Here is a 13,072-nt window from a genome sequence, read left to right as displayed (position 1 = left end):
CTATACTCGTCTTCAAATCAGGATGAGTTTAACACTTCAAACACGTTACATTTAGGATTTCGAGTCTATCATCTCAGGTTTGTATTATGGTAATTTATCTGTTGGGTGGATCAAATGTTTATCCCGTTGGTAATGAACACGTTCGGTGTTGGGAGCTGAGTTAGTAGGAAATAGACTCACATCGCCTTGGACTCCCGTAGCCTACTAATAAGTTGATTCTCCCGAACTCAATTGAGAATTATCCCTTTGATCATGTAAGGCCCTTTTTGAATTCATCTTCCGCAAGAAGTTATGGCAACATCAACGTCATATTCAATGGACTCAACGAGATATGGATCCCCGAGATGCCCATGATGAAGTAAATTTACACAAGAAAACGACACGATCAAAGTACAACTGGTTTTCTTTGATCATTTCTAAGGAAAAGATCAAAGCCTGTGCATCTGGATATCGTTCTCTGGCGACTAAACACTCTCATCAGTGAGTCCTGTATTTCTGTACTTAGGATAGCCAGTCTGATATTATTTGCTTAGAAATGATGGTGGTCTTACCAATGCTTCAATGCTTTAAGAAACATCGCATGTTTCGCTTGACTGCCAGAAAGTTTCTCTCCCCTTCGATATCCTGACAAGCAGCTTGACGCCATATCGTAGATCGACCCAGGCATTTCACCCATGGAAGCAGCTGCAACACAGTTGTCTGACTCTTGGTTCAACGCAGTTATTATCGAGTCCTTAGCACATGGTACTACTTATCTTCAAAATTGTACACAAAAAGCACTGACTATGACTCAGGGATATATACGGCATTGCTTGCAGTTGTACTGTTCCGGATCGGTGTGTACCCATCCCTCCAATGAGATCACAACTGACAGGATAATTACATAGTTTTGATCAGGGTTCCCCGTAGGAGGCAGGCAAAGGTCCTTGCTGGAATTTCCGTCTTCATGTATATTATGGCAACAGTTCACATCGCTGTAAGATGGTATTATGCTAGACGGGCATTCATCACAAAGGGGCAGACGGAGGAAACCAGGTTCTTCGCACTCATAGACTCACTTATTGCCGGTGGTCCGTTATGGGTACCGACGATTACTAGCATCGTCGCGAGTACGAATATATTAATGGCAGATTGTGTGATCGTACGTCTTGCGGAAGACCTCTATATTACCAACTTTTGATGCGATACTTTCCTAGATTTGGCGGTGCTGGGTCATATGGGGACGGAATTGGAGGATCATCGTCCTTCCTTCCATATGCACACTTTGTGGAACACGTAAGTCGCTAGGACTCTGAACATAACTCAAATCACTCACTGTTCCAAGTCTTCGATGTTTTCTTCCTGATTCAAGAGTTGACACCCTTTACCGGTTCGCAAGGCGCTTCTTCAACTCCGTGGGGAAGCAACTCTATTCAATGGGGAGTAGCATACTATAGTATGACACTCTCGACGACAATCATATGTACGGTGCTCATCGTATACCGGCTGGTTCAAGCGAGCACTACCAGCTTGTCTCTACCCATTGCCGCTAATCCATACTACCGAGTCATGGAGATCATGGTAGAATCGGCTGCATTATGTCATTGCGCTAGTGATCTACATCCCGTTCATCGCAACGAATAATCCAAACAGTCTTTATCCGCAAGTGGTTCTCGTTTCTGTTACAGTGAGTCTCTATGGATCACTAACGGACAATTCTGATGGGATTTTGGCAGGGCATTGCGCCGACTTTGATACTCCTTCGTGTTGCCTCTGGAAATCAATCCGGGAATGTGAATCCCGGTTCACCAGATAATACTATGCATTCAGGGGGTTTACAGAGCCAATCAAAATTGAATGTGGAGGGCAGTGTTACGTGCACGGAGGAGGAGGATGCAAGGCTCATTATTCCAGCAAAAAGTGCGGAAGTCGTATGAGTTATGTATATTCATGATCCTGTAGACGGTTACAGGGCAACTAGAGTAGGCAGTAATAACAGTAGTTATACCTTTCCAATTCGGTAGATATAGCAAGAGTTTCACCGATTATCAAATGGTCCAAAGATGCGTGCGCAAGTTCAAAACACACTTCGTAAACTTCTGCTGTGGAAGATCGATACTCAAACAACGAATTTCAGCAACGCATGGGTGTGAGATCATCATGATCTTGATCTTCCAATGATATTAGCCACAAAAACAGCGACTTCATTCCAAAGCACGTACACCCTCCCTAGCCAGTGATACCTGAGCGAAAACATTCCGTCCGCGACTCGGCTCCTCATTATATTCATTTTCAGCATTGTCTGGCCACACCTGTTGCTTTAGCGAGAGAAGTGTGTCATGCTGGAGCACATACGGTGACGTTGGAAGCGCTGGATGTTGGGTTGAAGCACCCAGAGGGTGGTACGCTGCACAAATGATATGTCCTCGGTACCGACAGTCAGAGTGCAGACACATACTTCCAAACATCCTCCCGTGGGTGTCTATCGCTCCTCCTCTATCAATATGAGGACCGTCCAATCCCTCCCAGAACATGCCTACCTTGGCAGTCCATTGATCTCGACCACCGTCTACCACTCCATCTCGCTCCTCAGAAGGTAATATGGGGTCTCGGCACAAAGTTTTGGCCCTGGGATAGTCTTTTGAGGCGTAGAGATAGAGTTCAGCTGACAGCAGTTACTGTCTGCAAATCCTGATCAAAATCCACCCCGGATTGTGTGGGGGTAACTTGTCCTTCTGGTTGAGAAGGAGTGATCTTCCTGATACGGTCTCTATGCAATCAAATTTGGATGATGCTATCGCTAGAGCCAAGATTACCCCGTGGCAGCTCAGGTTAGAGGACCGAGTTTTCATCTGTGATGACGTCCTCCTAGGAATCGATAGCAGGTTCCCGATCGGAAATCCAGAGCAGATCCACCAGGATCGTAAACGAAAGACACTGGTAAGGGCTCCTTCTACTTCGCAGAACGCGGGCAGGAACAAGTCACGGCATGTAAATGATGGTGCTGCTGCGTTGAATTACTAGCAAGGCCAGACTCGACCGTCCATATACCGAAAATCCTCTGTATATCCTTTTACAGTGGATCTATCATATGAACATTACGAAATTCTCAATTCTTTGGTTAGATTTTCTGAACGTGAACACTAGATGATAACCAACCGATATCAGCAAGGATCAAAAGAATGTGACGAGCCTATATTTCCGCTTTATTGAATAGGCATATTGTCATCTACATAATGTTATGAGGTTCCGGTTCCAATAACGTTTGGATTGACGTGTGTTAGCTCAAGCATCTAATCCCGCCACACATTGACCACAGATCCAGCTTCTTCCTGGCTAGCAATCCGGTACTGATGCTGGTTGCAAAATTTCGGTCTGTACCGACGCTACTGGTAGAAGACATATCCACTGGCAGCAGACGCGTCCTTATAACATAGTCACGTAGGCGCTTAGCGACGTATTAATGACGAGATGCATGCGAGCAGAGTTGGAGAGTGGATGTGGCCGCAGAGTTACCAGGGAATACGCTGGTTTTGTCAATGGTCTGTCCTCCATCTCGTTTGCGGGAACGCTTTAGTATTGGCGCGATTAGTGAAGTTGGGGTAGGGAGGAGAATCTGCACCGGCAAGAAGAAATTAGCTAACGAGAAGCAATGTAAAAATAGACTACGTACCCATGAACCCCAACAGAACGTGTATACATGTCACTGGTCTTTCCCCTTGTTGAAGTTGTCGTCAAACATCGCGAAAGTGGAAGAAACGCAGGAATTGCAGAAGAAGGCTACCACTCCGGAGACTGAATATTAATGGCGATGCATGGAGGAAGGATTGCGTGAAGATGATAGGAACGAAGGGATCGATCAATGAACGAGAATGGTCTTTTCCAAACACCAAGGATTTCTACCGACATCCGGGCCATTTCCGGCATTTTTCTCCGCCTTCCAACCTCGACAAGGCTAAAGTAATACACAGGAAAATGAACACGCGCATCCACTCACGACGGAAAAGGGAAGGCAAAATTACGCCTTCCCATTTAGAGTCGTGGCGAGTTTTCGTTCTTGGGACGACAATAAATGGTTTCCTTCCCATTCATTGCAGTGTATGCACTAGGAGGACGTCTATCCCATAACTCGTAATGTTTATCGATGTCTGACATGGAATTCACAGCAAAGCACTGTTTCGGGAACACCAGGATCTTGACCTTCGAATTATATCAGCCACAAAACACAGCGACTTCCCTCCAACACACGTACCGGGTACCCCTCCAGACCCTCCCTATCCCGCGTCACTCTATTCAAACATATTCTCTCCGCGTCACCCGCTGCGATAAGAAAGCAGGATATGTCAGGTTAGAGTGCATTGACAGTCGCGAGTGCCACGCTGCACGAAAAAGATTAGTCCTCGACGCCAACAGTCAGAATGAGGAGACGTACGTCCTAATATCCTCCCCTAACCCACCATACACCGACTACAGATCCAGCATCTTCATGACTTGCAATCCAGGGCTAACGTTCGTTGTGAAAGCTTGGTCGGCATCGGCTCCAATGGTAAAGGACATTGCAGCGATTACTGGGAGTCGTGTTTGAGTACTGTCTCGTGCTAGCAGTGCAGTCAGCGCATAGCAAGCTAATAATAACGAGGAGGGTGGTAGAGAATCTACACTCACGAAGACGTTAGCTAACGAGAAGCGACGTAAAAATAGACTGCACACCTGGAACCCCATGGGAACGCGTATGCACATCCACAGGTCAGTCATCGTCAGAAATCATGCCCAAATGTCAAGTTCCAAGGGAAATGAACGATTGGAGAGAAAGGCGAGTAGACCAAGAGGAAGGAAGGCGTGGAGATGATGGGGATGAATCAGAAGAACAAATCCTGTTTTCCGGGACAACGGTCCGGAACCCCCGTCTTCCATGCCCGCCGAGTACTTGAATCCCTGTAACAAACCCATTCCTCGGCGAGACAATGAGATCCACAATTTTGCCTGCCTGTACTCGGCGACAATAATCTCGCGTGTGGGGACGGGGTGAGTTCGCCGTAGACACACCCGGGGAGGATGGTATTGATGTGAGGAGTGGTCTTGAGCTGGTGGGAGAGAAGGGATTATTAGGGAAGGGCAGGGAGGAAAGATAAGGACACGTATCTGCAGCTTTGGTTAAGCTGCTCATCGCGTATTTCGTGTGCGTATATCCGCGTCCTCCATCGGGTAAGGCGATGATCGTCGCAGCTACCGCTATTAGCACCACGAAGCTCGCACGTTGCTCAGGGCGTTTGGGAGGAGGTGATTGGCGTGATGAGTCGTTCGTGGTTATCCATGACCCTAATCCGCTCCCGTAGGAGCCGGTATCCAATTGCTGGATAGCGAGCCAGTCATCGGTAGGTATAGAAGAGAATCTCGTGTTGATTCTTATCGTGAAACCGTACTTGTTTGACTGACACCGTTGATCTCGTCCGGAAGGGTGTACGGCAGTTAAAATGAGGTTCTTGCAGGATTCCTCGATGCTGAGGCTGGTAGGTACAACAAGCGATGACTTTCCAGCCGAGAGGACAAGAGCCAGCGGCGGGTGGATTCGGCGTAGGAGAGGATGATAGCTCAGCTAGAGCCTTCCCTGGTGCTGGTTAATGAGGACAACAGCAGATGTGCGGAGTCTCACGATCACTGGGTTGACTTGTGGCTGCACGGGGTTGGATTCATGGGTTTCGATGTGTTGTCTGCACTGTGATTGACAGCGCAAAACGAGGTTAATGGACTGAAGGAGCAGTTAGCCAAAGATGCGTAGAGAGGACTCGGACAACTTACCTCGTAACACATTGAATGTAACATCGACTTCGTAGTGACCCACAGTCTTGAAATGACCGGGTTCTGGATCTTGATATCAGCCACGAAAGGCGATGACTCTACTAGAATCCGCATACCCCCCAGCCTGTAACACCCTAGCGAAACAGATTCTCTCCGCGAGTCGCCACTCCGTTATACTCGTTATCGATGCTCCTAATGTGTCCATCCTCGCTTGTTGCGATAACGTGCATTAGCAAGCGAGATGTGTCACGCTGGAGCACATACGATATCTTTGAGTGCCGGGGGTACCACGCTGTTCGCATAAGATTAGTCGTCGATGCCGACAGTCAGAATGTGGAGATGTACATCCAAAGATCCTTCCGTGTACTCCAACTCAGCACTAATCCGCCCCACACCGATTACAGATCCAGCTTCTTCCATGTGCATTAATTGCAATCCAGTGCTGACGTTAGTTACAAGGTTCGGTCGATACCGGCTCCAATGGTAAAAGACGTTTTCAGCAAGTACCACGGAAATGGAGGTTTCAAAGCCGTGTTCGTGTTCTGATGCGTCCTAGCAGCGTACTGTAATATTACGACCGTAAGTTCAGCCGGTGTTAGGTGTTAGGGTAGTAGTTCATCGGATTGTCAGTTCAGACACCGATGTCAGGCGTTAGGACTTACGAGTTCAGTTCAGCCGGCACTGCGGCACAGCCTGTGCAGGGCTTCCTACCACCCGTAATTGACAATTCTTTGCGAGCATGAAAGACTAATAGATGGAAGTCAGCTTTAGATGCAATATTGTACATTATATACCCAAAATTAGATTTTTGAGGTTAATTTTACTCCATTTGACCTAAATGGATGTCAGTTCAGACCCCTTTGTTAGACGTTAGAACATATGAAATAAGCACAGTTCGGGGTCGGCTGTTAGGCGTTAGGTGAACTTACGGTCGTAATAGTACAGTAGTTGGCACATAGCGAGCTAGTGATTACGAGGATGTATGCGGGCAGAGTCTCAGAGTCGATGTGGTTGCGGAGGATACTGGTCTTCTTCCCAAACGATTCTACCATGGCCGTCCCTAACTCTCGTCCTGTCCCTCCAACTCACTCGCCGGAAAGTCTAGGCGAAAATTCGTGAGGCTGAGGTAGTCCTTCGAAGGAGGGAGAAGGAGGAGGGTGGGCGTTCGCAGGAGGAAAATCTACGCGCGTGAGAAGAAATTAGCTAACAAGAAACGAATTAAAAATAAACCGTACCCCAAGGGAGCTCGTATGGTGCGTAACGGGTATCGGCTCTTGAAGTCAACCTCTAACATCGCAACAGAATCTAAAGTTGCAAGGCAACGTAGCAGTTGGAGAGGAGAGATCGAATGCAATGTATGGCAGAAGCAAGAGGAAGGAAGGCGTGGAGATGAAGAGAGCCACGAATGGGTCATGCCAAAAAAATCCGGTGTTCCGGAAGAGCGGTCCGAAACACCGTTAGGCCCCTGTGATCAGGCGAATAAGTACGGCACATTACTAGCAAAGGAACACGCACGTCCACTCACGCAAAGATAGGTCAAAACATTGTTCTCCAATATAGCGTTCTGATGCATTTTCGGTTCCAGCTTCGGGTTTCGTACTAGCAAATGTCTTCTATGGCTTACTGTGCTAGGGTCTGTTTTTCATGGAAGCGGTGCCTGAATCCTTCGACTGTTCCTACAGACGCGGCAGGCTCAATTTAGGATTTACACATCTGGAGTTGAGACTATGGCCGAAGTTGATGTGGGAGGCTCGCACGCCCCGGAGGTGTTCGTAATATATCATATCCCATCGAGGCGAGTCTGTTTCATCTCTGAGTCGAATTTTGAAGGCTAATATGATTCGTACAGATTTATATAGAATAACGGAATTTCCCTCGCAAAGTTACGGTTTATCCTCGTCACGTATTATTGTCTTCAATGTAGTTGGTATGTTAAACCGAAACATACACCGAGGTCAGTAATCACTGATGTGCATCACCTTTCGTGCAATTGAAAGACCCAAAACTGAAGACAGATAGCTGGGAAAGTCTGAGCCTTCTTTTTCCGTAAAACGAAAGAAGAATTTCCGAACTCACTGACGATGAGAATGCGGTAAGATGGATATCGAGCTGCCGCTGAGGATCCCTCACCTTGAAGCCTTCTATCATTCGCGCCTCTGCCTCGTTCCACGGCCACTTTGATGATACATTATAGAACACGAGGTCTACGGTCTTTAAGGAAGGTATTCCGTGAAGGGCCTCGTTCATCTGCTTCCATAGGTCCCCGTAGTCAGGCGCAGAGAGTGACAGTATATGCTTGACATCTATTTTCAGGCGTATGACTTCGAGAACAGAGTCAGCATATTGATGTGGCGGAAGGCGGCTATCCACCAGCTCAGGATGAACTTGGGCTGTTCGCTATCTTGGTACGCGGATATGTCGATCATGAGAGTGTTGACGTGGGAAACGTGAAGCGTCTCAGTTGGGGGCACTATGTCGATTGTTAGAACGCGAAATACAAGGGACGTGATGGGTTGAACGAAAAAGTGGACTGGGATTATGTAAAAGAAGCTGTTTGGTATCCAACGCCACAGCGTCGGAGGCTTCTCGGCTTTTCTGCGGACCAGATCGCTCGTTAGGCTCGAGGTGAGTTCTAATGGATAGCACTCGGTTGCATTGACATCAAGTTCTATAACCATCAATCTGTGTTGGTGTTACACGTCCGATTCGCAGGTCAATTTAAGACGATTAGTCTATTCTTCTTCTTACATTTGATTCTCACTCGACGCAGACAGTACGCGGACTAGCATTGACCAATGGAACATTCGTGTCGCATTCAAAAACTTTTCAAGGATATCGAGGGTAGAGAATAGAACCACATGTTAATTTTCAGGGTTGTATGTAGACATTGGCCAAAACACATGTTTCGTGTACCTGAAGATGCGCTTGTACCCTCCCCATATTCATGTATTATGACCCTTTGCCAGGGGATCTCCAATCGGGTGGTTCCTACTTGGGCGCAGATCGACATCTACGAGAGCCGGGCATCAATCATTCATCGAGCTACCTCGCGTTTATGGGCTGGACCTCGAAATCACTACTGGTTGGCTCAGGATAAGACGCCAGCGAACTCAATTAAGCGAACCCGACCCTATGTGAACTATTCTCCGCGAGTATCTGATCCCAGTTCGGAAGGTGAATCCAGAGAGGGACCTGCCGATTAGTTCATGTAAGGACGATCGAGCCGACCTGAGCGTTCTTGGATTAGCCGTTTGTATTTGATGTGAGGGCCGTGATTCAGAAGTGTGCTTGGTAACTCTGAACGGGTACGGATGAACGTCGATTGAAGGAGATTATGTGAAGGAATCGGGATACAGCGTTAAATTGTGTTTCGGTGTTTCATGCACAATAAAGAGGCCTACAATAAGAAATGAGATGATGGTACATTATACCAAATTTGAGGGCAGAGACACTGTTCTATCGTTGCAGGCTTGATATCTGATCGTTAGTAGTAGGTCCTACGACTAAGAGCGTAGACCATTTTAGTCTAGAAGTCCAGACGAACCCGGGAGAGGGGGGATTAAGATTATTCTGTAATGGAATCTGCCTTGTGTACTTGAGAGTAAGTCGTGTTTCCGCAATATTACTACGCACAGAGAGAATGGGTTGAGGGTCGTGTTCTTGAGTCTTAGTTGTGCGTCGAACCCCAAACAGTATGCGACTAGCCGGCAAGGGGTTAATGAATCTGCATTGCGACGTTTGGCTCCCCGATATATGTGAGTTAGAAGGAAGCTAGTTCTCCGCAGTCAGAAATGCACAATTTTTGGGGGGGAAGGGTACTTGTACAGAAATCAGGAAACTGGCAGGAATCCCCGCCGTTAATATTCAACCGAGGGGGTCAAGATACATGTACCTCGAGATGGATTTGTACCCCCTCCCAATATTGGTGTGTTGATTTGTCTTTGAAGCCTAGTCCAGTTTGTATTTCGTTCATAGACCGAGCGGGTGGTCAACAAAGATGGGGGCTTTGAGGTGTAGTTTTGATTTCTAGGTTGAACATCCAGAATCGCTTTACAATGGAAGCGCGTGAAGTTGGAGACGAGTGTTTAGTAAACCACCGAGGCGTATGTTGGAGGTCAACAAGTATACTAGATGTGAAAGCAGAGACGTTTTCACGTCGTTGTAGTTGATCGTTAGTTTGTAATTTCAACATTTGGAGAGCATAGACCGGACCAGAAAGACGAGTGGGGGTGTTGGCCTCAAGGGTGGGAATCGGCCCAGGTAATTGATTGTCCGTGCTTGGGCCATCCAGCGTGTCTAGATGGATCATTTTGGAGGGTGTAGGGAAGAACTGAGGCCGTGTTCTTGAGTGCGTTGATCTGGCTGATCGCAGGTTTCTGCCTGCAGGACGCTTGTTGGGTAGTGATTAGTTTGAGTTTTGGAATTCACGGGTTCGCGAAATATTAGTGAGTCTGCGGTACTGTTGTTTCTCGGATTTTCGACTGTGAATGATTTCAGTGCAGGGTCCAGGCAGTGAAGAGCAAATATGAACAGGGTCCGGGGTCAACCCGGGATTGACTTGAATGTAGTCTTTCGTCCAAGTCCTTCCACTACTACAGTTAGGATCTCAGACTTTCAGAAAGCGTCAGATACTCAAAAAGCGCAGACAAGAGCGAGCTTGAGGATCAGAAACCGGCACGAATCCCGCCGTGCCGAACCGGCAAACAAGAAGGTGTGTCGTCACCTTCCTTTTTTGCTCCCGTCCATGATTTCTTCTAGTCCTCCTCGCAAACGCGTCAAGCTCGAGTCGCCATCGCCGCCACCAGAAACCCAAGACGAAGGCGAAGACAACTGCAGCATATGCCTGCAGCCCCTCGTTGACCGGACCGTCGTTCCTACTTGCTCGCATGAGTTCTGTTTTGATTGTCTCGTCGTTTGGACTGGTGAGCGATTTTCTTTTTGCGTGCATTCAGAGTGATAATGGGTGATTCAGGGCAATCGAGGAGAAATGCCCGCTGTGCGCTCAGATGATCGGGGAATACCTAATTCATCGGATCCGGTCGCGGTATGATTATCAAAAACATTACTTGGCGCCTCTCTCGAAGCCCAGACTATTGCCGTTACGAGCTGCACCACAACGAGAACCCGATGTGCGTAGACGAAGGCGTAGGAGGGAATGGGGAAGACGAGACCAGGACGAAGCCGATAAACTGGAGAGGTCGATAGAGAAACCGCGGTGGGTGTATGAGCATGGGCTTTACGCCAAGGTGCGTTCAATGTCGTTATGCTTGTTCCGTCTGACTCTTTCATAGCATGTAGCCTCCAATACGTATACCAAATACCGGCCATACCCCACCCCAGCACAGTTCGCCGCCAGCCAAGAGATGGTGAGCAAGACGACGATGTTTTTGCGGCGCGAGTTGGGGGTATGGGATAATCTGGACGTCGAGGTGCGGTTTTTACCTTCGTCTCTTGCGTATGGACGACTGACGAAGTGCATAGTTCTTCACAACATTCACGATATCGCTCATGAAGTCGATTGATATACGGTCGGAGTCAGCTGTGAAGCTTTTGGCGGAATTTTTGGACATTGACACTGGTGGAAGAGTTATGGCAGAGCACTTTGTACATGGTGAGTAGGCTTTTCTTTCTGCGAAGCTTTCTTTACTGAAGAGAGTAGAGGTCTACTCGTGCGTGAGGTCACCGTTCAAAGACCTCTTCGTGTATGACAGCGTCGTCCAGGTGAGCAATTCCAATGCCATACATATCTCTCTGTGTACTTACAGCAACTTGACTAGTATGACGTGCCTCCCCATGTCAGTTCGCCGCCAAGACCGAGACCAAGACGATGGCAAGATGTTGACGAGCACCCTCACCAGTGCTCCAGGTCCAGATCCAGCTCGTCGACTCCCTGCAACCATTTCGCACCGTCTTCGCCTCGAGATTCCAGATGGCGCGAAGATGACATCTCGCCTGTCCGTTCGATATCCTGGTCACCGTCAGGTCGACATTATCCCAGTGCGAGCAGAGCGTCATCCCCTTCAGCAGCACGAGCACTATACCCGGTGACGTGGACGCACCTGCCTCGATTACCGATATCATTGAACCGCCCAGACCTGCTGACGTGAAGGGGAAATCAAGAGCTAGTGACGAACCCCTTGGTGATACCCCGAGTATTGTTGGACTTCAACCCGATGTGAAGGGCAAGTCTAGAGGAGATACCCCTCGTCTCTCTCCAACACCTTCCAACGTACCCGAAACCGCATGCGCGCAGTCCAAGAAGCCCGTCCGTACTGTCCTGGACTCTTTACGTGCTCATCTCAGTGCGGCGTCGGCATCATCATCGTCGAGTCCAGCATTGCTTAATAGGCTATCATCACGAAATGAGGATAAGACGAGGGTGAATAACTCTTCTGATGCACCCGACTCTCAATCTTCGAGTGACCGGGATCAGTCCTCAGCGGAAAAGAAGGAGGCTTGCTGATGCAGGCCGGGCGCGTTTATTGGGGAAGTTACTGGAGGAGAGGAGGCATGCATCTTGACGAGTAAAACCCTGTCGATGATGTGGAACGTCAGCTGAGGACTCGAGCTTTCTTGAGGGTCCGTCTTGCGGCTGAGAAGCGGGCGAGGGAGTAATCGTCTTGCTCTCTCGTCGTGCATGGAGATGGGAAGCTGCAGAACTTCGTCTACCGCATTGCGCACGGATGCGATGCTTTACGGAATCAGGTCTGCCACTGCTGGGGATACGAGTTTATGTTGTTGGGAGATAGATTGCGCTTTTTTTGTGCCAATGTAGATGCGTCAGGTTGATTTGTCAGACGTCGCGAAGTTGCTAAATTAACTGAGTAGCCGGAATCGAATTCTATGACGCATGCCGGTTGTGCTACATTTGCTTTGCATGCTATTCTTGTGCAAGGCGCCCCTTTGAGTGGGTAATTCGGTTATGTTAACGCAGTTGCCAGTTGGAGAAAAGAGGCGTGGCAGTGATGATCTTGCCGTTCTTTTCGTATTCAACGTCAACTACGAAGCCTCCCGACGTGAAGGATAAGCTACCGACGCATCCCGCATACTTTCTCCTGCACCCTCTGAACGTGGATTTGGGTGCGAGTCCTTGGCTGGGGCTGTCGTGGTGACGAATATGAAGAGATGGAGGCTCAACCGTCAGTAGAGAAGAAAGAAGTGTTAATGTTGTTTGGAAAGGAGAAGGCATGCGTCGGTGAGGAGGCGAGGCTGTAGGAAACTAAGGGGATGGGATAACAGTATTCTGGATATGACGCATGTATTCCGGGCGGTGCCTGGGTAATACCAAGACCAA

General features: G+C 48.3%; 3 protein-coding genes across 3 annotated transcripts; 2 read left to right on the top strand and 1 right to left on the bottom strand.

Moving 5' to 3' along the window:
- Positions 1 to 674: 674 nt before the first annotated feature.
- On the top strand, positions 675 to 1,623 carry EV420DRAFT_1651374 (uncharacterized protein; the record flags this gene model as incomplete). Its single annotated transcript, XM_060478542.1, has 5 exons — positions 675 to 744; positions 795 to 836; positions 888 to 1,141; positions 1,197 to 1,275; positions 1,325 to 1,623. The coding sequence occupies 5 exons, from the start codon at positions 675 to 677 to the stop codon at positions 1,621 to 1,623; spliced, it is 744 nt and encodes a 247-aa protein (XP_060322960.1).
- Positions 1,624 to 4,756: 3,133 nt separating this feature from the next.
- On the bottom strand, positions 4,757 to 6,830 carry EV420DRAFT_1769653 (uncharacterized protein; the record flags this gene model as incomplete). Its single annotated transcript, XM_060481038.1, has 4 exons — positions 4,757 to 5,575; positions 5,633 to 5,728; positions 5,779 to 5,841; positions 6,708 to 6,830. 4 exons carry the CDS (start codon positions 6,828 to 6,830, stop codon positions 4,757 to 4,759), a joined length of 1,101 nt encoding a protein of 366 aa, XP_060322959.1.
- Positions 6,831 to 10,522: 3,692 nt separating this feature from the next.
- Positions 10,523 to 11,885, top strand: EV420DRAFT_1279953 (uncharacterized protein; the record flags this gene model as incomplete). The annotated part of the gene is made up of 6 exons (XM_060468180.1): positions 10,523 to 10,720; positions 10,761 to 11,024; positions 11,070 to 11,207; positions 11,260 to 11,389; positions 11,435 to 11,499; positions 11,556 to 11,885. The coding sequence occupies 6 exons, from the start codon at positions 10,523 to 10,525 to the stop codon at positions 11,883 to 11,885; spliced, it is 1,125 nt and encodes a 374-aa protein (XP_060322958.1).
- Positions 11,886 to 13,072: the final 1,187 nt, after the last annotated feature.

The sequence above is a fragment of the Desarmillaria tabescens genome (genome assembly GCF_030435595.1).
Source record: "Desarmillaria tabescens strain CCBAS 213 chromosome Unknown EV420scaffold_96, whole genome shotgun sequence".
NCBI lineage: Eukaryota > Fungi > Basidiomycota > Agaricomycetes > Agaricales > Physalacriaceae > Desarmillaria > Desarmillaria tabescens.
This window is presented reverse-complemented; position numbering and strand designations above follow the sequence as displayed.